Source organism: Copadichromis virginalis, linkage group LG19 (genome assembly GCF_057382275.1).
Source record: "Copadichromis virginalis isolate Kocher_CV1m ecotype Utaka linkage group LG19, C_Virginalis_male_GT1.1, whole genome shotgun sequence".
NCBI classification, from domain to species: domain Eukaryota; kingdom Metazoa; phylum Chordata; class Actinopteri; order Cichliformes; family Cichlidae; genus Copadichromis; species Copadichromis virginalis.
In genome coordinates, this window is record NC_140636.1 from 27457188 (window position 1) to 27480464 (window position 23277).

The 23277-nt window shown below is 38.4% G+C and overlaps 3 protein-coding genes across 4 annotated transcripts; all 3 read right to left on the minus strand.

Annotated features, from left to right (window-relative positions):
• Nucleotides 1–2945: 2945 nt before the first annotated feature.
• ola1 (Obg-like ATPase 1) lies at nt 2946–8208 on the minus strand. The gene is made up of 11 exons (XM_085441145.1): nt 8107–8208; nt 7710–7807; nt 7480–7623; nt 7279–7406; nt 6268–6443; nt 6084–6164; nt 5893–5990; nt 5643–5783; nt 4948–5044; nt 4152–4274; nt 2946–4001 (listed from the first exon to the last, which is right to left on the minus strand). Exons 2-11 carry the CDS (start codon nt 7805–7807, stop codon nt 3900–3902), a joined length of 1188 nt encoding a protein of 395 aa, XP_085297271.1. The 5' UTR covers nt 8107–8208; the 3' UTR covers nt 2946–3899.
• Nucleotides 8209–9340: 1132 nt separating this feature from the next.
• Nucleotides 9341–13132, minus strand: LOC146686313 (transformer-2 protein homolog alpha-like). The gene is made up of 8 exons (XM_085441146.1): nt 12947–13132; nt 11558–11703; nt 11292–11451; nt 10889–11077; nt 10452–10567; nt 10208–10372; nt 10012–10076; nt 9341–9919 (listed from the first exon to the last, which is right to left on the minus strand). Exons 1-8 carry the CDS (start codon nt 12977–12979, stop codon nt 9909–9911), a joined length of 885 nt encoding a protein of 294 aa, XP_085297272.1. The 5' UTR covers nt 12980–13132; the 3' UTR covers nt 9341–9908.
• Nucleotides 13133–14961: 1829 nt separating this feature from the next.
• Nucleotides 14962–23005, minus strand: senp2 (SUMO specific peptidase 2). 2 transcript variants are annotated; one of them, XM_085441727.1, is made up of 17 exons: nt 22629–23005; nt 21190–21251; nt 20994–21103; nt 19653–19719; nt 19437–19518; nt 19098–19272; nt 18858–18964; nt 18674–18756; nt 18191–18239; nt 18029–18101; nt 17802–17945; nt 17583–17714; nt 16125–16349; nt 15851–15930; nt 15651–15735; nt 15474–15569; nt 14962–15327 (listed from the first exon to the last, which is right to left on the minus strand). In XM_085441727.1, the coding sequence occupies exons 1-17, from the start codon at nt 22805–22807 to the stop codon at nt 15265–15267; spliced, it is 1812 nt and encodes a 603-aa protein (XP_085297853.1). In that variant the 5' UTR covers nt 22808–23005; the 3' UTR covers nt 14962–15264. The 2 variants fall into 2 exon arrangements, with proteins under 2 accessions (XP_085297853.1, XP_085297852.1); XM_085441726.1 differs by having other exon boundaries at nt 17802–17948.
• Between the last annotated feature and the right edge of the window lie 272 nt (nt 23006–23277).

Genomic DNA, 23277 nt, shown 5'->3' on the forward strand with positions numbered 1-23277 from the left:
GTATTTCTGCTAAATTAGTTTTTCTTCTTTTTATAGTATTTGTGCTAAAACATAGTATTTCTACTAAATGTAGTATTTATGCTTAATAATAGTATTTCTATATATTTCTGCCAGGTCCCCAGGCAGCCAATCCTCTGTGAGGACTGAGACATTCAAATTTTCAAATCAGGGCCTGCACAGTTTCCCAGCCAATCAAATAAGTGTCCTGAGGCATTCAAATTTGCATATTGGGGCCTTCGTGGCTTCTAAGCCAGCCAATCATATCTGAGGGCTGAGGAATTCAAATCCACAAATCAGGGCCTGCACGGCTTCCCAGCCAGCCAATCACATATGTGGTCTCAGGCATTCAAATTTGCATATTTGGGAATTCGTGGCTTCTAAGTCAACAAGTCATCCATGTCATATATCTCTAAAAATTCATATTTTAATATTAAATTGTCAACACTTGAAGATTCCCCCATCTCTTCTGAACAAAACGGTGTAAGAATGACCGTTCTAGCCCCTACGGTTAGGAAATTACGGTCATTTGTTTGAGGGGAGTCCTAACTATGAGAAATAGGCTGCAATAATCCTGTGCCTCTCTCTGCTGCGTGTGTAAAAAGATGCACCTGTTTTGGCGGGAAAAAGTACACAGGCTCTCTGATTGGTGGATTCAAATTCAGCAGCTCCCAGGCTGACCTAGAAACTTACTTCTCTCTCCCTGTGTGTGTGTGTGTGTGTGTGTGTGTGTGTGTGTGTGTGTGTGTGTGTGTGTGTGTGTGTGTGTGTGTGACAGAGAGAGAGAGAGAGAGAGAGAGAAAGGCTTTTAATGGGATGATCTCATTCTAAGATTTAAATTCAATATATTTAGACTGGTTGACTGAATTGGATCTTGTGTGTGGGTCTCTCTGTGCATGTGTGTTTCCTCATGTGTACATATTTGTGATTGTGTGGCTGTAATAAATTTTTTTGCAGATTTTTGTCATTTAACAAGTATATTTGAGGGACCCTCAGCATGTTCAGCATTTTTTCAGCTGTCCATTTTGCTTTTCCAATTTTTCTGTTTAACTTATTACTATTGTGCTAAATCATACTGTTTCTGCTATTTTATAAGATTTGTGCTTAATATACTATTTCTGCTTTTATAGGATTTGTGCTTAATATAGTATTTTTGCTAAATGTAGTATTTATGCTTAATCATACTATTTCTGCTTTTCATAGTATTTGTGCTTAATATAGTATTTCTGCTAAATTTAGTATTTCTGATTAATTATAGTTTTTCTACTAAATCATAGTACAGTATTTCTGCTTTTTATGGGATTTGTGCTAAAACAAAGTATTTCTACTAAATGTAGTATTTGTGCTTAATCATACCATTTCTGCTTTTTATAGGATTTGTGCTTAATATAGTATTTGTGCTAAATTATAGTATTTCTGCCAAATTATAATATTTGTGCTAAAACATAGTCTCAATTTAAAATTACAATATTCATAGTTCATCACAGTGTCTCTGGTAAATCACAATATTTCTGCTCTGTTGTACTATTTTTCTAAATCATAGTGTTTCTGTAATGTTTAAGTATTTTTGGCTAAATATATTCTTTCTGTTATCTTATACTATTTCTCCTAAATTCTTGTATTTTTGAGAAGTTATCATGTTTCTGGTAAGTTACAATATTTCTGCTAAATTCTGCTATGCTATTGTATTTCTGCCAAGTATTATGTTTCCTCTAAGATATTGCAGTTCTGCTAAGTTATTCCATTTTAGCAAACTTCTTTTGCTTCTGCAAAGTTTTTACAATTTCTGCAACTTTTCAGCTTTTTCAGCTAGTTTTTGCATACAGCTTCAGCTTTAAGCATCCACACTGCATTTTCGCAGGAAATGCAAATTTTTCTAGTTAGTTTTAATATTACTCTTATTATTCTTTCTGGGTCACAAAATAAACGTTTAACATATTTTCAGCCGAGAATGTAGCTGTGTAAACCTCAAATATCGGCTCAGTTTATCAGGACACCACATATTTTCAAAAGCGCTCCGACGTTTTCGGAGACAGTTCGATAGCGAGCCGGGGGCTAGGTCACTAGCACGGTGAGAACACCGGACTCCCGGCAAATTGTTTTCAAACCCACCGCCGTCTTCCGCTACTCAGGTTAAATATATATGAGTCACTTAGATAAATTAAAAATGTTATTGTTTGGCTTTTTTCAGTATTTTATTTGTTCCTGAGTAAATCGGTTTGTCTGAGATTAAAGTTATAGTTTTTACACAGCTGAATAAACGTCAAGCAGACAGCTGATTATCAGAAGTGTGAGATGCTGGAGAATATACTCCGTTGTCCTGTTATATTTTAGATAGCAAGGAGTTTATTAAACTTCACCGAAACAATCTGCAAATTTCATTAAAATTGAATAAACTATCATCTTGTCTTTATTTTTAGTTAGCACCTTAAAAGCTTAAAGCTGTAAGCTAATGATAGTTATATAAGAGCATATGCTGCATGGTGCAATAAGCTGTAGTTTTACGTCCAGTGGATGATGATCTGATTAGTCGACTAATCGCATAAATAATCGGTGACTAGTCGACTATCAAAATAATCGTTTGTGGCAGCCCTAATACCAACTAAAAAGTGCCTGAAGTGCCTTCATTTTTTTAGCATGAGAACAATCCCAAACACACTGCCAATGTAGTAAAAGCAAATCTGGATAGAAAAACACAGTGGAACACCAACATTCATCGATCGACCTCCTCAAGGCCTGGACCTGATTTTGATCTGAAATGGACCCAAACATCCAAAGAGCTTTTTTTCCTTATATATACTGCACTGCCACAAACAACTGTACATGTTTCACAAATAATTTCAATAGATGCTGCAACTTTTTCCTATCAAAATATAAAGAGATGAGAGTAGCTTGGGACGACGATCTGTTTTGCCTGGAATGAAAGAAAATAAACATACAAAACCGTAACAGGTTTATCTCCTTTTATTGACACATGCATATTGATGAGGGTGATACTTATTGTACACTGGTTTCCATAGGTCAGAAAGATTTCTATTTTAGTCCACAGTGTGGCAGCATGTTTATGAAAATGAGCATAGTTTGTGGGCAGTGAGAGAGGTGAAACATGATGCAATTTAAAGCTGTACAGTCCAAATGATCCACAATGGTGCATTCTCTCGTTATGCGGGGTGGACTCCTTTACGTCAGGAGTGTAAATCAATAAAAGCAGCTTTCTCTTCAGGAATCTGATGAGGCACTGCCACCGAGGTCTCCGTTCCTCTTTCTAAAATAATATCCCTCATGTTATCAGCACAATACAGTTCAGCCCCACCCTCAATGAAACACCGACCGATGGCTTTCGTTCTCCCAAGAAGAAATGATGATTGATTTTTGGACACAATATATTTTAGCACCTTTTAAATTTAATAGAACTGTGCTGCTCTTTTTAAATTTTAAGGGATGACATCTAAAACTAATTCACCTGCAGCACGTTGTTGCTTTATGCAATTATGAGTATTTTTATGATAGAACAGCCATGCCTGCCCTTACTAATGCACCAAACAACAGGCTCATTAGAATGTGAAAGCTTACAGATTAATCAGCTGTAGCCATGACTGCAATTCATGAAGAGAGAAAAGATGAGCTGCTCGGAGCAATAAAACACTTAAGTCTTAAAAAAAATCCAAAACAGAAACCTGTCTCAAAAGAAGTCTGAGCTTTTCTTTAAATTAAATTATCAAAAAACAGTCTTTTATGTGTTAAAAACACATGAACAACTAAAGCATTGTTACCAAAAACTGATTCGAACAGCTGAAGCCATCAGAATCAAAAAAGAAGTATGAAAACCAGCAGACAGTGTGCTCTGTGGGACTAAACTGTATTCTGAGTTTTGATTCCCCCAACCCAGTGACTCTGTGGTCTTATTTCTTTTTGGGTGCATTGGGTGTGTTGAATTTGAAAAAGATAATGTCCCCGTCCTCCACAATGTAGTTCCTGCCCTGTTGCCTGTACTTCCCAGCAGCCTGAGAGAGAAAGAAACAAAATTATAGTTGATATATTCCAGAATAATAACAGTTATTGATGGAAATTCAGCACATGCAGCAACTCAGGAATAATTGGGCTGGGGAAAAACAAACAAACAAAAACACCCAAAACAAAACAAAAGCTCACACCTTGGCTGCAGTTTCACTGCCCTCTTCTTTGAAGTCTGTGAACTTCATCACCTCGGCCATGATGAAGCCTTTCTCAAAGTCAGTATGGATCTTTCCAGCAGCCTGAGGAGCTTTTGTACCTTTCTGTGGGACCAAAGCACAACAGGACATGTTATAAATAAAATATGTATTTATTAAATGCATCACATTTAAGAAATTCTGCAAAAGTAACAATCTGCGCTCCTGATATCATCACAAAATGATGACAACTGTCAAAAATTTACTTCAGGGCTCTGTTTTGAACAAAGAAACAATAAAATTTCTATCAGTATTCAATTATAGAACTGTTGAAGACACCAAATGGCAAAAGCCAAAGTAATATAATATCACATATATTTAAAAATCTATGTCAGATGTTTCCATCACTCAGTTTTACAAGTCAGATCTTCACTGACTACTTAAATATAATAACGGAAAACAAAAGTGAAGCTGGTTGTCAGAAAAAAAATAACAAAAATGACGCAAAATGTTGGAATTTTAATACAAGCCAACATTCTAATCACAAATTAGGAAAAAAAAAAAAAAAAAAAAAACATTGGAAAATTAAGCTTTCCAAAATATTCTTTGAATAAATTATTTTTTTATTTTTTAAACTCAGTGAAGATCTCTGAAATTCAAAACTATCAGAGTGGTTTATCTTCAATCACAAGAGTTAATTATGTATTTTTAAAAAGGTTACACACACACACACACACACACACACACACACACACACACACACACACACACACACACACACACACGTCAAAACACTCACCCTGATGGTCCACGCTCGCACCTCATCTGGTCCTGCTGTGAAGAAGTATTCCAGCTGCAGCGCTGCATAGCCGGTCTTTATTATTTTGGTCAAAACACTAGAAACACACAAACAAAACAAAACAAAAAATGGTTTGCAAATTCAATTTTTGCACAGGGTACGGACGTTTCAAAGCACATTAGTAAATAAGGACCAGTGCAAACTTTAATTAATTACTCAGTACTCAGTATTAAGTTGCCTGCAGCCATTTAATATCATTACAGCAGAAAGGTGCAACTAACAAAGAGTGATTAAAGGGTTAGTGAGCCATGAACTTAAAATCAAAGTTTTTAGTGTTGTTCAGTTTAAAGTCACCTCAAAGTGCCATGTCTTCCCCAATTATTCCTCTGATTGCAATACAGAGTTTGCCTAAATAAAACTGTTTTATGCATGCAACGTGTTGAGCCGTTCCTTACTACTACCCATGAATAAACCCTGCTGTGAAAGTTACAGCAGCACAAATTGTGCATTGCATTCTAACTGACATGTGCATGTATTCAGGGAGCAATGCATTTAAAGGCATCTACACATTTCTTCTGCCCTGCTGGAATTGCACCTACAATACCAGAGACTGCTTGCTTCACAGTACACCCATAAAGAAAGTACCCTTCAAGTTTAGCATGATATTAACAACTTAAAGACTAATGACCAAATACCTCTGTGTCTTCTGTTCCTCGCAGTATTTATTCCTCTCCTCCTCCTCCATGTCCTGCAATTTAAACTCCAAAGCTCCACTTAAAGGAATGACCATAGCGCCAGGATCATGAGCATCTACCCACTCCTTGATTTTTGCCAACCTGATGAACAACAGGCCGCAGGATGAGTCATTTCAAATGGCAAAGAAATGAGAGGACGGTAAGATTAATATATGCGACATGTAGACACGCAGGGTGAAAGCAAACATACCACTTGTTCTTTTTCCTGATGTAATCTTTCTCTGAAAGATTAACCAGGTAGATCATGGGCTTGGAAGTCAGAAACAGGTACTTGTTCAGAACTTCAATCTGTGAAGAGTTAGAGATGAAGTTCTTTATGAAAAAGCCGTTTCAAATAGGGTCTCAGGGAGAAAAACTGTTTACACTGGAACACATCAGTACCTCTTTGTCATTCCAGTCATGGTAAAATCTGATGTGCTTCTTCTCTTCTACCACCCAGTTTTTTATTTTCAACATGATATCCTAAAGCAAAAAGAAGCATGTGAAGCAGCATATACAGACCGATTTAATTCAGAATCAACAAAAGACAAAAAGTAAATGCTTCTACAAAAAAACCTTCACTTACATATTCAGGTTTTAGTTTTTTGTCACTTCCTCTGACAGCAGTCTTCTCCAGTTTGTCGATAATTGGACCGATCATTTCTTCGTCTTTTAGCCGCAACTCCTCGTGGATTATCTCGATGTCCCTCACCGGGTCAACGTTGCCCTCCACGTGGATGATATCCTCATCATCAAACGCACCTTAACACAAACAAGCGTCAGCAGACTGTCGGTGCAACGACATAGCTTGAAGAAAAAAAAAATGCAAATACTTTCACTGGAGAAGTACAGCAACAGCAAGACTTAATAGATTGTTAATCAATTTAAAACATATTTTAAATTTTCAATTCTGCTAATTTATTTCTAAGCAAACTGATGTCCCCTTTCACTTTTTTGAAAAGTGAAACTAACAAATAAGCCAAGAGCCAATTATTTTGCCTTTTTATTTCATTTGCCTTCATTATTTATTGACTAATTGGTGAGAGGGAAACAAAAAATTAATTGTTCTTTAGTCTCTCAAGATCTGCCTAACATTACCTTCGAATGACCACAAATTTCATTATACCAATTTATGAAACAGAATCATTGAGATATGGACACAAATGCAAAATCAGACAATGCTGGATAACACCTCTGGTCTTGGATATTAAAAAAACAAACAAACGCAAACTGCTCAGATTTAATACACAGATTTCACTTCTAATATATATTAGTCACCCTGATAAAGATTCCTTCTTCTTTTTTTAATTTTAACTTAAATGTCCCCATCATAACCATTCATCCATCTTTATTCTCAACTGCTTATCCAGTTAAGGGTTCAGAATCAGAACACACCTTTAAACTGTAGATGGAAACAGTTTGGAACTAGGCTTCAATTCCCAGTCCTAGTCAAAGCCAAAAGTACACTGAGAAAAGTTCTTAAGATGGACCTATTACCCCATAAGACCTTTATTTCCAGCATGCCCTGACACCTGTGCTCTCTCTCAGCTGTTACTACACAGCAGCTGCAGTAGTTTGTGCAGCAACTGTAACTCACGAGTCATATGGAAGATCCCATCACAAGCACTGATGTTAGAGAGGAAGGCGTTTCCGAGTCCCTGTCCAGAATGAGCTCCCTTCACCAGACCAGCAATGTCCACAACATTCAGGAAAGCGGGAACCTTACTGAAGTGACAAGGAAGATCATCAGATGATGCAGATGTCCTTACATCTTCTAACCAGCTGTTGCAATACACACCTGGCAGGTTTGTGGTACTGGCAGAGGAAATCAAATCGCTCATCAGGAACGGGTACCCTGCTCTCATTTGGGTCAATTGTGCAGAAGGGGAAGTTTTCCGCAGCAGCTTGGCTTTTAGTCAGCACATTGAAAAATGTGGATTTCCTGCAACAGCATTAAGAGAGAATGGTGACGCCTAACACTTTTTCCCACTCATTCAGCTAGGAAAAAATGCTATAAAATTTACATACCCAACATTAGGTAATCCCACTATTCCTATTTTTAGGGATGTTCCAAATCGTCCAATCAATGGAGGTTGCTTCGGAGCTTCTGACTTCTTTGGAGGCATCTACGAGATTTAAAACAAGATGGTCAGATTAAGACACTCGTGTTGGGATACTAAAAAAAGCAGAGTTTTTTTTTAACCAACTCCTCGGCTCTGCTGCATGTCAGCTGGCTCCACTAAAAACGTGTAGGGTCATATGCTCATTCAAACACAGCATGCTAACGCCAGCTAGTAGCTAACTGGAACCACTCCTAGCTAGCAGATGGGAAAATTTAAACCAGAATACATAGTCCTGTTTGTACCGTCCGAACTTTACAAAGACACCAACATTTATTTGGCTAAGAAAACGTCTCTTTTGCTACCTTAAAACCTGCAGGCTACGTGCTGTCCACTCCTGATGCGTGTTCACACCGGCCGCTCTACTGGAAAGACAAGCTGGGGAGCAAAGCGGAAGTGTTTTGACGTAAGGGCTCTCTGATTGGTCGGGCGAAGAGCTGGAAATGCCACGACATAACTCAACTTGGACATATATTTTTTATTTTGCCCCAAATTATTTAATTTAAATGCACTTTTCTGCCTTTCTTTTGTTATACGATACGTGAGTCGTCTCGTGAGTATTTAAAATTACTCCGCGGTCTGTTTCACCGTGACGTGTGCGTAATGCGTTCAAGAACACGAAGTCAGTATGGCCAGAACCCATAAGAAAAGACTTTACTTCTGAACTAGCTTCGATAGAACTGGATATCTGAGGTAATTTCTTATTAAAATACGCTGGACAACAACAGAAAGGGGTCTACTTTTTCAAAATACAATGTCCTCAAATTAAGTGAATATAGGGAGCAGGTAGAAGAGAAGCCTGGAGAGGTTGAAGTATGCACTGGAGAGAAGAGGAATGAAAGACAGCAGAAGCAAGAAATGCTGGAGAGATGTCTCTCAGATATCCTAAGAATGCTTTGGTGTCCCAGTGGCTGGACAGAGAGAGGTCTGAGCTTCTCTGCTTAGCCTGTTCCCCACATGGATCAACTATCCATAGCAACAGAAAGTGCACAAGAAGTGAAGAAGAGGGCAGGCAAGGTGGAGGGAAGATGAGCGACAGGGGTGTTTTGTGACAAAAGGACAGCAGAAAGATTTTCATGGACAAGATTATGAGTACATTAGATGAGTAGATCAGGTTGAGTGGATTGTAGAGGAATATAATGGACAAAGGACATGGAGCTGACAGGCAGGAGGAAAACAAAACCACCACAGCAAAGATTCACAAATGTTGTGGAGGATTTACAGTGTTGCTGTAACAAAGATTCTAGATAGGATGAGATTGAGGCTGATGATCCACTGTGCTGACCCCTAAAGGGAGCAGCAGTGCTTATGACTGCGTGTAGCTGTTGCTGTAATTTATTAAAATAAAACCCAAACGTTTGTTTTTATATTGTTTGTAGTAAGTAAGCAATACTTTTCTTACTGGTGGAAGACATTAGTTTAATCAAATAATGTTCAATAATTAATGCTTTAACCAGTAACTCTGACAATTTTGATAATAACACAATTTAGGTGTGAAAAAAATGGAAGCACATCTTAAATACAAAGAGCACAGCATGGTCAAAGTATTTTATTTTTTTTAATTTCTTATATACAAACAAAAGTGGACGTTCGATCAAGCAAAAACAAACTGAAAAAGAAACATGGCATTTAAAACTTAATGAGGGGCAAACTAGGCTCACGACAGTTTAACAAATCACCTACCAACAAAGAGCAAAATGAGAAAGTGTAAAACTGGCACAGAAAAATCCAGCTATGATACATAAAAACAAAACAAAAACTACTGAGAACATCCTAGCCTTTTTACAACCACTGACTGTGCTTTCAATTCATTTGATCACACTGAGTCTTCAAAAACAAAACAAAACATTTTTTTTTTTTCCCATTTTTCAGAAAAAAATAAACAAACCAAAAACGGATTCTTCGCACAGACTTGGTGCAGCATGATTCCCTGATGACTTTTTTGTGCTCAGGGAGAAATTTAGGGGGTTCTTTTGGATCAATTTTGTTAAACTTTTGATACACAAACAGATGCAGAGTTTTTAAACCACATACATAATATTGTCAGATTTAAAACAAAACACTGTCATCCAAACAGTAACACTTCTGTCGCCTCTTCTCTTGTTGCTCAGTAGTGACCTGTTTAAAAATACATAAAGTTTAGAGATTGAGTCAAATTGAAGGTTTTCTAAATAAACTAGTCTAATGGCAGAAACATGGTTTAAACATACGTGGTGAGTAGGATCGTGATCGAGAGCGATATCCTCTACTATAGTAAGGAGATGGAGATCTGCGCCTGTAGGATGAGGGGAGGAAAAAAAATTTAGTTACAGTTACTGACTAATTTGAGTCTTTATCAATCATGCATCATTATCAAATCTTCGTGATCAACACTGGGATACAAACGGTGCTGGAAAAAGCACCAACCTGTATGAACGGTACTCGCGGTCATCGTAACGATCGTAGTCACGATCGTAGCCTCTATCATAGCCTCTGTCGTAGCCCCTGTCGTAGTCCCTTGAGACACGACGTGATGAGCCACCGCCGCCGCCACCGCCGCCTCCTCCACCACCACCACCACCACCACCACCACTTAAAACAAATGATAGTGTGTCAATTTTGCTCAAGTAACCATATAACATCTCAAGCTCCCCAGTGGACAAGCACTCACTATGTGGGGCGTCCCATGTAGATTCCTGGAGTGGGAGTATGGGCTCGTTTGGTAATAGAGAAATCCACTCGGATCCTGCGTCCATCCAGCTCCATTCCATTAGCTCGCTCCTTGGCCTAAAATAAACACACACGCACAGTCAGAAGCAGACTAACTGAAATTGTTTGCATTGCAAATTGTTTCACTCTTCTGTAGACACTAAACAGCAGACTGGACGGACAAGACGAGCTGCATAATTAAACAAGTTTCACTTTCACATTTGTCTTTTATGCTATTTTACTTACTATTGTTCACCTTGTACAAAACCATGGATGTGCTCTTTGAAGTTTAGTTTGAACTAAAATAGCTTTTTAACAGCAAAGAGGTTAACTATATTAGGACAAATAAGCCAACTATTTTAAGTTTTTAAATACATATCCCTATGTTATTCTACTGACCTCCTTGGAGTCCTCGCAGTTCTCAAAGTAGACAAAGGCAAAGCCTCTGGATCGACGTGACTGCTGGTCATACACAATGTTGACGTCTGCCAACGGGCCATACTTAGAGAAAACCTCCCTTAGGTCCCTCTCAGTGGTATAGAGGCTCAAACCAAACACACCCAGACAGTTGTTGGGGTCTGGGTTGGCCTGTGAGCAGAAACGTTGATGTGTGGGGACAAAAAAAATAATTTAAGATGAGAAATTCATGATTGTGACATGTCAACATATCTCACAATGTCACACAAACACACACACCTTAAACTATACATCACACAGTCAACATTAAACTGTTTAATCTAAAAATTGATGACTCGCGTCTCCATAAACACCTTGAGTACAAGTTAACAAAGTAGCACCATACCCTGTTGCCAATGTGTCGGCGTCGATTCGACATGGGGGAGCGGCTGTGGCTCCTGCGCCGGCGGTACTCAGAGCTACGAGATCGGCTCCTGGAGCGGCGCCGGCGGGAACGAGAGCGGGAACGGGAGTGGTGTCTGCGTGAACTTCGATGGGATCGAGACCTGCAGACAAAAAAAAAAAAAAAAAAAAAAAAAAAATCACAGGTGAGGAAACCAAAATCTCACACGATTATCTTGTTATGTACCTTAAATCAGAAACCTGACTTACCTGGATTTAGATCTTGACCGAGATCTAGATCGGGACTGAGATTTGGATCTGGAATGATGGGAACCACCTCTGGAGCGCGCTGGTGAGCGGCTAGTGGATTTAGGTGAGCCTCCAGGGGATGCGCTCCGCGAGCCGGCCCGAGAGTCCTGAACAAACCAGACTGCAGATGTCAGAAACACTCTAAAGCCAAATGTACCAAAACAACAACACTACAGGGCCTGGAGGTGACACCGCTCACCACCTTCAATGCCCTTTTCAGAAGAAGTTAACCACATTTTCGCATTTAACAGGTTTGAGACTAAATATTGAGGAATTAGGTGAAATACTAAAGATATTTCAAGCAGATATTAAGAAATGTAGCTTAAATATTGACTGCACAAAAAGTTAATTAAAAATAAAGAATGGAGGAATTGACCAGTGATGTGGCTGATACAGAGAGGGAAAATCATGCATGATATAGAGAAAAATAATAGGATGAAATAGAGTAATAACATAGCAGGCTGTTAGGAAATTACTCATACCCTGGAAAACTTCTCATCTTAACTTCATAACTTCTTTAACTTCATTACTTCATAACAACCCTTCATTTCTTCTTTCTTCCGTTTGAATATATGACTTCTTTTTTTCCTCCTCTTCCCCCTTTTACCATCTGCCATTACAACACTAGACGCGGGGACAGCTCTTGATCGCTTCTTTTTTCAGCATCTCTCCCATACATTAGCATGCATCAACACCATCAGCTTCAAACAACAATAACTTCACATCTGAAACGTCTTCCGCCTTTTTCTTTCTTCCAACCTCAACCTTAACAAAGAACAAACAAGGGTGATAAGGCATGTTGGTGTCTGTTAAAACCAGAAATTTAAAAAAATGAAAAGAAAAGGGAAAAAAACATCAAGAAAAACTAGGAAACATTATTATTAGGAATGAAAAGGTGCACTTTTTACGTTTAACTGGCCTTCATTGGGACTAAACTACAACTTACTCACAAACAGCTGAACGTTGAGGTAGCTAACTATTAACTGTACACATATGTTTGCTGCTGGCTAGTTATATTTTCAATAAGCAACGTTAGATAACAAGTAAATGAGAAAGTGAAAGCACCCGCGGCCAGGTGGCGGCCTCCTCTACCGACCGCTGCGCTTAGCAGGCCGCACGCTTTAGCTTAGCAAGCAAGCGCTAGCCCTCTTATGTTCACATAAACGCCCCAATAAACTTTAAGAATCTAAGTCTATAATTCACACAACGTGCTTAATATCCTTGTATAAACTCGACTTTTACTAATTTCGAGGCCTGTTTAAAAAGAAAATATAGCCGTTAAACAGATCTGCAAATGTAGCTAACAGCTTATTTCGTCCTAACGCTGATTGTCATGAATCGTGAACTCACCTGCTCCCTGAACTCTTTCTCGTTGTCGCTCATTATAAAATAACACGTTTAGCAAATGCGTTAAAAGATATTTAACGCTAAAATTGCTCTGAAGACTAATTTTACTGCTGCCTCTACCGAAAACGCGTACTGCTTTGACCTGAACAGAAACGGTCTGCGCCTAAGGAGGACGCTTTCCTCTTCCGGTTTGAGTTTCAAGTTAAAAGCGCCTAAGTCAAATATGCATAAATAAAGTTTAAAGAAATCATGTATATTTTGAGCGTATTCTTATAATTTTGATTAGATCCCTTAATCAATGGAATGTAGAACTGTATTTGGAAAAACAACTTCTTACAAAAGGGGGCAATAAAATCTAGCTAAATCTAAAAGAGCTAGCAAAATCTAATCGAAAAGAGGTTCCGATATAACGGAGTGACTATATTATATCCAATATATTTATTATGTGTCGGAGTAGATTTTCTATTTAAATTTGACTTGTTGACTTGTGTTTCTAAATTACCCTTTAAACTTTCCAGGTTTAATCCGATGATAAGCACAGTTTCAGTCCTCAGTTATCCTGTTTGTACTAACAGATGTATAAAATCCCTTTATTATTGCAACTTGGTGGAGAGAGGTATTTGGATTCAAAGGGGAATTTTCTTGAATATGATGTTTTTACTGAGAAGTATTTTTTTGAAATGCAGTAATAAAAATAATTTTCAGTGTGTTTGATGATACCACAGAAGCTGTTGTTTTATATAAATGATATAGATTGTATGGAAATTAGATTTTCCACACATACAAATTGATAAGGGGCACATTTACATCCAAGCTCTCTCCTTCACCTTAAAAAGGAAAAATCTCTTTAAAGATCAACCTGAGCTCATTCTACCTATTATCACCTAAAGAGAAAACACTTCAGTCTTAATAAAATAATAATAATAATAACACTTGTTATTAAACTTTAAAACATGTTTTGGGATTGTAATCAAACTCGGACTTTTTGGTTAACAAATCAAAATCGGTTTCCTGAGAAATAATTTTTATTTATATTAAATTTGGTGTTATAATGATGGAAAGGAAAAGAATTATTGTACAGCAGCTTTATTATTATGAACAAACAATTTATCAAACCACTGTTCTTAATATTCATGAATGAGATGATTAATTTTCATAAGACTTTAAAAAAATTTAAAAACCTAACATGCCTTGGACATTGCAAAAACACTATTTTGCGATTAGATCTCTGTATTTCTTTTTAATACTAACCTCCATTTTCCAGGCTTATATATTTGCAATACTTTTCCTAATATCCCTCAACACCTTTTCTTGTGGCTGATCCAGTCCACAGACACAGATTATTTGCCTTTATCTCACTTAATCTAATGATAAATCAATCAATACATAATTTTAAAAAAAAAGAGGAGAAATACTTTATTTTAGCAAAAAAAAAAAAAAAAAAGAAAAAAGACATGAGCACAAACATGCATGTGTGTACAGTAGTTTGTCTTTTAAATGGAGTATACTATAATTCGAGTCTTTGTAACAGCCCTAAATAGCCTGCTGCAGTATACTTATTGAACAGATTCACAGCTCTAACAGCGCTTTATGGTAAATATGGAGAGACAACTATTAATACTCCAGTCATGAAGAAAAAAAAAAAACTATACACAGACACTCCAAAATACACTCATCCAGTCATAAATAATCGGGAATCATACATCTTGTCATTACGACAAGCACTCAATCATGCACGTTTTGTCAGACAAATGTCTGGAGGAGGTATTTTAATTGCCATTGTCTATATTTTTAGAAAAAGATTAAGTTTCACCCCAGTCATCTGCTGTCCACTCTGATCATAGCTGGGAGGGGTAAACTACACCTAGATTGTTGGGTTGTAAATAACAAATTTCCCAACTGAAGGGAAAAAAACAAAAACAAAAAAAAACTATGCCGAGCTCAGTGTGAGAAGACTTAAGGCACTTCAAGCAGCACTTCAAACAATAAGGAAACACAATCAATAACAAGTCATTCAGTCAGTAGTGCCAAAGTTTCTTTAAGACACACACTTGTTACAAATACTGTCTCTAATTACAACTCAGAGAATACAAAATGTTTACATGTCCCTGACACGATAAGCAACAATTAACTCTTAAGACTAGTCTTTGTTACTCCAGATCTGGAGAGCGAGACTGGGTTAGATCTCAGTCGGTAAAGTCCACTTCTTTGGCCCATTTATTCTTCTCTTACTTCACATGTAGTCACTGTACACGAGAGGTTGTTCCCACTGACTCAGTCTCTTCTGGTAGGCCATTAACAATGGATGCGACCCTTCTATTCTATAGCAGCTTCTGATGAAGAATTTCCCAAATCATCAACTTCCTGAAGAGAGGCATGTGGCACTGTAAAGTAAGAAGCAGATGTTATTCGTATATCGTTTGTTATCTGTTCATATGTATATTTAAATTGGACTTTCATACATGGTTTCACACCAATTCACTGATATGCTGCAATGTGCCAAGAAAGGCAGGGATTTCAGAATACACACCTGTTTAAAGGTAAGGGGCTGTCCTCTTGCGATATAGTCAGCATATTTACAGGCAAAAACACCGCAGTCGCTTCCATTTTTCTGCTGGGGAATCTCCTACATGCATAATACAGAGTCATTAATTTCACTGTGAGGAATAACACATTTGAAGTGTTACTTCATTCATCACAGACTTACACTAGCTTTCAAGCTTCCAACAGTCCATTTGGTGCAGTCGAGCTCTCTACCCTTTTTTGCTTTGTGCTCCTCTATAAGGTAGAGTCTGAAAAATCAGCACAATTACATCATTTATAATGCTTCAGTAAAAACAAATCTATAGTGAAAACATGTCTAACGTAGCCAGTAAAATGGAGCTTAAGAGAAAATTGACGACTCACAGTAAAAGACTCGAGATGTCATCGTGTCTCCGGCCCATCGAGTCATAAGACTTCACTGTCTTTGACCGAAAATCTATCACCTGCAAAGAAAAAGGTGAGCAATTAAAATGTGCACTTCTGCTTCTCTGGAATAAAAACAGTGCAAACATTTGATTTGTGACAATGACTGGCAAAAATACTGATCACAGTTTAGATGTACAGAGTGAGCCTTTGCAATATTACAGGTATTTTTAGGCAGAGCAAGTCAAAAACTGGTAGATCCAAAGTGACTCACAGCCAATGCCCAGTGGACGCCTAGATGCAGAGGGACCAGAATGAGGTCAAACGTGAAGAGGTCGACAGCTTTGGTCCAGCGCTTCACAGCAGCGTGTCCTCCAGCCTGCCCGCCTCCTCCACCCCTCAGCTTTGGGAAGAAGAAGGTGCTGAAGGAGTAGACTTTTAATCGCCCTGCTTCACCAGAGCTTCGCTCCATAATCAGGGAAAGGTAGAAGTTCATCACCTTGGTGGAGAACACAAAAATTGTAATATAAAACATGCCATACATAAACACTCATTAAAGACACACATTGAATAATCTGAGTCTACAGCTTTTTTTTAACAAAACATTTACAACAAAATAACATAAATTAGTATTTATACATGCAATTAATTAATAATATGCATACTGGTTGGTTTAACACTCTTTGGCATTAAGGTGATGTTCTTTCTCCTACCCTGTGTACAATTTATTTAGCTCTTAGAATTAAGGAATCCAATTTATATGGGTGATTTCGCCCTGGGCATTTGATTGTATGCAGATGATATTACCATACTGGTTGAGTCTGAAGATAATTTGTAAGACATTAAATGTATTAAACAGCTAGTGCTATAGATGATGGTCAGCTACAAACATAATTAAATAAGTAAGAATTTTAATTTTAGGGAAAAAAGGCACACTAAGAAGCAAGAAACCTCTGGCCTGTAACACTGGATCAGACACAAATATCTTGATGCATTTACGAACTATGAAGCTGCTAGATTTAGCTGACATGTTGGGTTTTTCTTAGGACACAAATGCATGATGCATGTGATAACTCTATATTAAATTATGCTGCAAAAAACAGGGATTTAAAGAATGCTGTGGAGCTCTTTGGTGTTTTTGAGGAAGCTGAACCACTACAGTATCTCTACAATGACATTTTAGTAGCAATGTGAATCAAATTTGAAGAAAGATAAACATATAAGACAAATACTTTAGATATTTTGTTAACGCCAAAATTGTGAAGATGTATTCAAATTATGCCAAACATCACTGTTGAACTCTAGGATGGCAAGAGGCTATGGGGATTATGAGAGGTTGAGAATGAATTACACCTTCTTTTGTACTGCCCCTATGATTAATAAAGAATATCTAGTTAGTCCACTGGCTCAGCTCCTTTGTCACTGGTGCCTTATAAGGCTGCCTGGCCTGGGCGTGATAAATAAAATTATGCGTCACACAATAAAAATCAAGCACTCACATTAACTAACAACAATTATCTAACAATTATGAAAACAAGAAAATCAAGGTAAATACAGACATGATTGTTTCCTCCATTGTTTTTGTGCAAAACTTGCTCTTGTCCTGTTTTTGACTTTTTGTGCTGTGTACTTTTTTGTGAAGTTTTCAAGAGCTTTTAGATTAAATAACTGTCTAAAATAACCATGAAATTTATTCTATTTAAAAACCTTTCCAGCATTTCTACTTTCTCACCTCATCGTTGAGCCAGCTGCCTTCTTGTAGTGTACCCAGGTCTCGCTGTGTGATGCGAAGTTTGAAAGCTGCACTCAGGACACGGTTGGGATCACTTTGAGCCAAAGCTCCACTCACCTCTGCTGCCATTTCCTACACACACACAGACAATATACACATTAAAAATAAATAAATAAATAATCTCAGCATAAAAAGTCCACATTAAACACAGACTCTTACCTTGGTCAGTCTGGGTATGTCTTCCTCACTGTGCCTTGTATGTGCAGAATGTGTGTCAGGCAGACCGACAGCAGGAGCGTCTCTGTCCACGAGGTTGAGGCGAGTAGCTACCTCTGTAGAAAGATCCAAATCTGCTGGATGTTTCTGCTGCAACACAGGTCAAGATTATGGACAGGACAGACTCGTATCCATGCTGTGGCATGTCAGAGAAGAGGAGGAGTGACTACCTTTATATATCCAACAGGCTGTGGGTCCTCAAAGGGTCCACTAATTGGCTTACTAAAGGTGAAACTCCCCCTGCTGAAGACGAGTCGCATAAAAGAAGTTAAAGCAATCATTCCTCGTTATGCATGACGCAGTCGTTTAAATAAAAATAGCACCGCACCAACCTGTCGTTAGCCGCAGATGCATTTCTCCATGTAAATAGACTTGCAGCAGCTGTGAAATAAACCATAAACCATGAACAGAAGAGTCACTGCAACATGTTTACTGATCAATATGTATACATGCATTTAAACCTACTTTGGGTGAAGTGACTGTGTGATATGAAAGGCTTTATTTATTCTAATAAAATATTACAAATAAACCAGAGATCAAACAGTCATGATTTAATCAACACACCATCCCCCCCAACTAAGTATCTGGACAATTCTGTGATTGTTAAAGTTGTTTTTTCAAGTAAAAGCCACTTGTAACCTTACAAAAGAATTATATTCATTAATTGATATTTGATCATGTGTTATTGACAAAATTATTTATAGATTACAAAAAAGGGTGAAGTTAAACTAATAACAATCTGCAATTAGTTGTAATCGTCAACAATGAATAAAAACAAATCAGCTTTGTCTGTAATGGATAGCCGAGTGCCCCACCTATCTGTCCCGTCTTCCTGTGTACTGATTCAAAAGTTTTTACTGAAGCAGCAGTTTTGTGATCAACCTGTGACAACGGATCTCTGAGGATAAATACAAAATAAGCCACTTATTAGCTCATGGCCAATGGAAATATTAAAATGAAAAGAAAAAAAAACACGTAAAAATCAAAGCTAATACTAACTCTTGTGGTTTTGATTGGTTAAAAGGTAGTGGCTGGCTTTTGCTGTATTTCTCTGTCACCATCTCCAGCAGCCGCCTGTAGTGCTCCTTATTATTCTGCTTTATGGCCTGAAGACACCAAAAATATCAGAAATGAACGTGCAGAGGTTCATACTTTTAAAGTTTGATTATTGGCACTGTGAGGTGGGGAAAAGTGGAATTTAAGTATATTTTCATATATACAAATAACTGACTAATTTACCTCTTCCACAGTAAGACTGGGCTTGTAGCAGCGGTTGTGTCCAAAGCCATTGCATGTTGGGTCAGGATTAGCATTTCCCACCCTGAGCACAGGCCTTGAGGACAGCAGCTGGAGGGATCCTCTCCTCTCCCTGTCCTTTGCTCTGTCTGGAAGCCCTACAGGGAGCGTTGTCCCACTGGATTAAAATAAAAAGAGGGAGGTAGATTAGCATGGGACCCGTTTTCAATAGGTGGTAACATAAAAGAAAAAGAACAGCCTGAAGACTGCAAGTACAAAGGCTAAAAAAAAGGTACTGGATGACTTGTACTTTACATAAATCTCCAGTACTGAATCACTTGCCTGTATTTCCTCATTAAAGGAGGTAAAGAGCTCTGAAAAGGATTCTTTCCCTGACTCTCATTACCTCCAGCTACTGGTTTATCTTTGAAGAAAGAACATCAAAACAAATGACATTGGGTATAAGGATGAGATCATTCTGCACTGACAAGCTTGGTTGAAACACAGTGACGTGAGTATAATCATGAATTGTGCACTAAAAGGTCCATCTTCGCTTACCCATTCTCCATTCAGTACTGTTCAGCCATGAGGTGTGGAGCTCATCTATGCCCATTAGAGCGACAGGCTGGATCAACAGAGGAAATTCAATGGAATTACAGAGAGTTACACGGATAAATAAAGTTAGCTATGAAACTGTATGTATCCACATGGATAAAGCAGCACATGTAGTATGCATCACATCTCACAAAGAGACTCCCAAAAGACTTAAAGTGTTGTTTTGCCTAAATTAGCCATAATCGCTCCTCCATAAAGGTCCGAATCACTTGATGAGTTTGTTAACTTGTAGCTTTTCCCTGTGATTTGGTTTGTTTTCACATAGAAAATCTGAGTGAGCTCCAAGTGAACCAATATGCGTGACTACAAACCATGTGAGAATGTTCTGTCCTATTGGCCAGATGTGTCTGGGGTGGGAGCAACAAAAGTAAATACAGGAAGAAGGGCCTGTGTTCTGGATTATTTGACAACATGGAGACTTGACATTCATTTCACAGCTAGTTGCTAGCCTGTACAGACCCTCTGCACATCTATAGTACCTTGCTGCATCCCAGAATGCAAGGCTTATGGGACATTTTTTTTGTCTGTAAAGGTTCTCAGACATCCAGGTCATCGTACTTCAAGGAGCTTGGAAAGAAGAGCCACCTCCATGGGACAAGACTCGGCTGTCTATCTACTGTACATCTAAAAGAAAAAGGTCACTCTTTCGAGGATGACAATGTTCACATTTTGGACAGAGAAGACAGATGGTTTGAAAGAGGAGTGAAAGAAGCCATTTACGTCCACTGTGAACGACCACCTTTGAACAGAGGCGGTTGCTTACGGCACCAACTGTCTGCCATCTATAATCCAGTTCTGAGATCCCTTCCCAGACGCCTTAACGCCTACTCACATCCTGGGCCATCTAACCTCAGGAAATCACATGACAGGGTGGGGTTAGGTTAGGTTTCACAATGACCTCACCCGAAACCTTGGCTGATTGTGACCTACACCCATCTTAACACCTTGAGTCGTCTGACTAGGTAGAGGATCATTGTCCCTCTTGGGGGACACTCCCACGGGGCTTACATCTGGGACTCTCCACCCTTTGACCCTAGAACTGAAGAAGCTTTTCGGATGAGAGGTGAAACATCTTGAAGCAACTTAAAGAAGTGTAGACGCTGTTCTTTCCAAGCTCCTTAGAGTAGCTGTGAAAACGCCCTAAGAAGTGGTGTGTGTCTACCTATCATTACACCTCAGCTTAGAACTCCCAGTCATTACAGTACTTGTCTATTCGATGAACTCTGATACACTGTAGCAAACAATACCAAATGTATGCGTCTGAAGCACAGACGGGGCACTCACCTGTGTTTCTTCATGAGATCTGGGCTTCTCACACCTCGTCAGTGATTTCCGCAGTCTGAGTAAACCTGCTACCCGAGCCACAGTCTTCTTCATGAAGCTGATGACGACATCTGAAAGACAGGACACCACAAATCACGATCACCGAATTCCACGTCAGGAAGCAAAAAATATTAAGCAGTTTTATATTCTAACAAACCTCTTTTGCGTCTTTTCACTTCGACTTGCTCACTCTGGCAAACACTCTCTGCAACATGCACGCTGTAATAACAGAAAATGGTTCGAAATGAGTGGTTTTCAAAAATACATAATCTTGCAAAGAGATTTTAAAAAAATAAATAAATAAATCTCACACTACCAGCTGTGGCAACCTTTTGTGAATAAAAGCGCAGAGGAAATGTAGCTATTAATTATGAGGGGATTTCTTTTTGTGTTCTTCTTGAATTCTAACGAGGGTTTAACATCCATTAACCTGGAGGTAATTTGGCAATAGTTCCAAAGGCCATCGCAGATTTGGACAGCCCAAAGTGACGAGTTCAAACATCAATATATTTGCACAAAACCCAAAGATATGCACTTTCTATGAGATAAAGACACAATTTGCATCAACAAATGTTTGAGAAACTGAAACAAGGGTTTTGAATTTATTCATTAGCACTTTTATTTATATACCAGTGACCATACATATTAGCAATGATGCATTCATATAAAATGCAACCAATGCTATGTACACAGGAATTCTAGCTACAGCTAATTTGCAGGCATTGGCCCCAGTTAGGTTTTTAAGCCACAACCTGTCAGTACAATCATAAAAAAAACATAATGAAGAAAACAGCAAGAAAAGACCCATTTCTTGAGACAGACCTTTAACTGTAAAAGAGGACTGTATAAATCTTGTTCTGCATACTGGTAGCTTGGAGTGATCACTAACTACTCCCACTGTGGGAGGTGCTTTGCTGCTAAATTTTAAAATACTTTGACTAAATTACGCATTTATGTCCATTCACAAATTACAAAAATACATTTCAAGAAAAAAAATGTATCAAATTCTCAAAGTTTAACATATACTTTTTTCTACCAACAAAATTTACAATGATGCCACTGTATTTGTTTCTTTTCCAGTCTTTCTAGAGCTTGTTTGTGTACTGATAGTATATACAAACTGCTGACTGTGCTGCCTGAACCCAAACAAAACCATGCAGATATCATTGGGCGACCTTTACCAGCAGGCTTACAAAATCAGTTAAAATTACTCTCAAGTCTGCCGTGCTGTGCTACAGTAGCAAGCTACTGGATTTAAATAGGATTTTAAACAAAAATAAGTTAATATTGGAACGGTCATAATAGTTTGTTTTAGACTACTTCCGCTTTCGCTATGAGTGTACTTGATATTAAATGTGATGTGGGTGTCCACTGACACCGTTATAAACATACTGTCAGCAAACTTCAGTAAAATAGTTTTTTAAAATTCACCTGCTGTGAATAAACAAATTCCATCTAAAGTTAACTCAAAACTTAATGTTAGCTAGCTGGAAGGGTGAATGACTGCCCTCAACAATCCAAACAAATGATTAAATGGCCAACGAAGTGTGAACTATTTAGGACTGAAAAAAATATAGACCATTTTCAATCACCGACCTCTGGTAGTTCCGTTTAGCGGGTCTGCAGTGACTCTCCTGCCGCCAAGCTGCTGTTTTTACGCCTGGTCGCGTGGGTACCTCTGCGCTAACGCTACCTTTCCCAGGCCACTCCGTGGGGTTTTGCCCCGTAATGGGCTCAAACAGCGACGAGAATCCGCCAAGTATCCATCCATACATCCCAGACAAATACGAGAAAATTGTAACGACGTTTTCAATGCGGTCCAGGACTATTTCTCCACAGGCAAGATGTCAAACCGCAATCTACGACACACCGCCCACCATTAGCTTAGCTTAGCATTAGCGTCGCTGTGCTGAAACGCCAACAACGTCCGTCATTCCGTGTTGACGTTCTGCGAAGGGCAAACGTTTTACACACCAAAACAAAACGAGTGGGCGGTGTTCTAAAGTGTAAAGTCTAAAGACGACAGATAAAATACTAAACATAAAGCATCGTGGCGGAGATAATAAACAAACGAACCCCTGATCACGGAGCGGTATCTTTGGCAGCTTTCTCATTAGGAGAGCAAGTGGGAGAAGTTAGAGCATGGATTTCTTTAGATTTATTTAAAGATTGGTTTCATTTAATCTAAATCACAATTTCAGCGTTATTTACTTCTTACAAAGCTGACAGCAAACCTCTAGCATAG

What these genes read in the sequence shown, in the direction of transcription:
- ola1 (XM_085441145.1), bottom strand. Translation starts at nt 7,807, where the DNA reads ATGCCTCCAAAGAAGTCAGAAGCTCCGAAGCAACCTCCATTGATTGGA. An exon ending in GTGGGATTACCTAATGTTGG is followed by an intron (nt 7,624 to 7,709) that starts GTATGTAAATTT and finishes ATGCTGTTGCAG; the next exon opens with GAAATCCACATTTTTCAATG. An exon ending in ATGACTGGAATGACAAAGAG is followed by an intron (nt 5,991 to 6,083) that starts GTACTGATGTGT and finishes AACTCTTCACAG; the next exon opens with ATTGAAGTTCTGAACAAGTA.
- senp2 (XM_085441726.1), bottom strand. Translation starts at nt 22,807, where the DNA reads ATGTATGGATGGATACTTGGCGGATTCTCGTCGCTGTTTGAGCCCATT. An exon ending in AGTGAAAAGACGCAAAAGAG is followed by an intron (nt 21,104 to 21,189) that starts GTTTGTTAGAAT and finishes CCTGTCTTTCAG; the next exon opens with ATGTCGTCATCAGCTTCATG. An exon ending in TTGGAAGCTTGAAAGCTAGT is followed by an intron (nt 15,570 to 15,650) that starts GTAAGTCTGTGA and finishes TTATGCATGTAG; the next exon opens with GAGATTCCCCAGCAGAAAAA.
- LOC146686313 (XM_085441146.1), bottom strand. Translation starts at nt 12,979, where the DNA reads ATGAGCGACAACGAGAAAGAGTTCAGGGAGCAG. An exon ending in GCCGACACATTGGCAACAGG is followed by an intron (nt 11,078 to 11,291) that starts GTATGGTGCTAC and finishes TTCTGCTCACAG; the next exon opens with GCCAACCCAGACCCCAACAA. An exon ending in ACTGCGAGGACTCCAAGGAG is followed by an intron (nt 10,568 to 10,888) that starts GTCAGTAGAATA and finishes TGTTTATTTTAG; the next exon opens with GCCAAGGAGCGAGCTAATGG.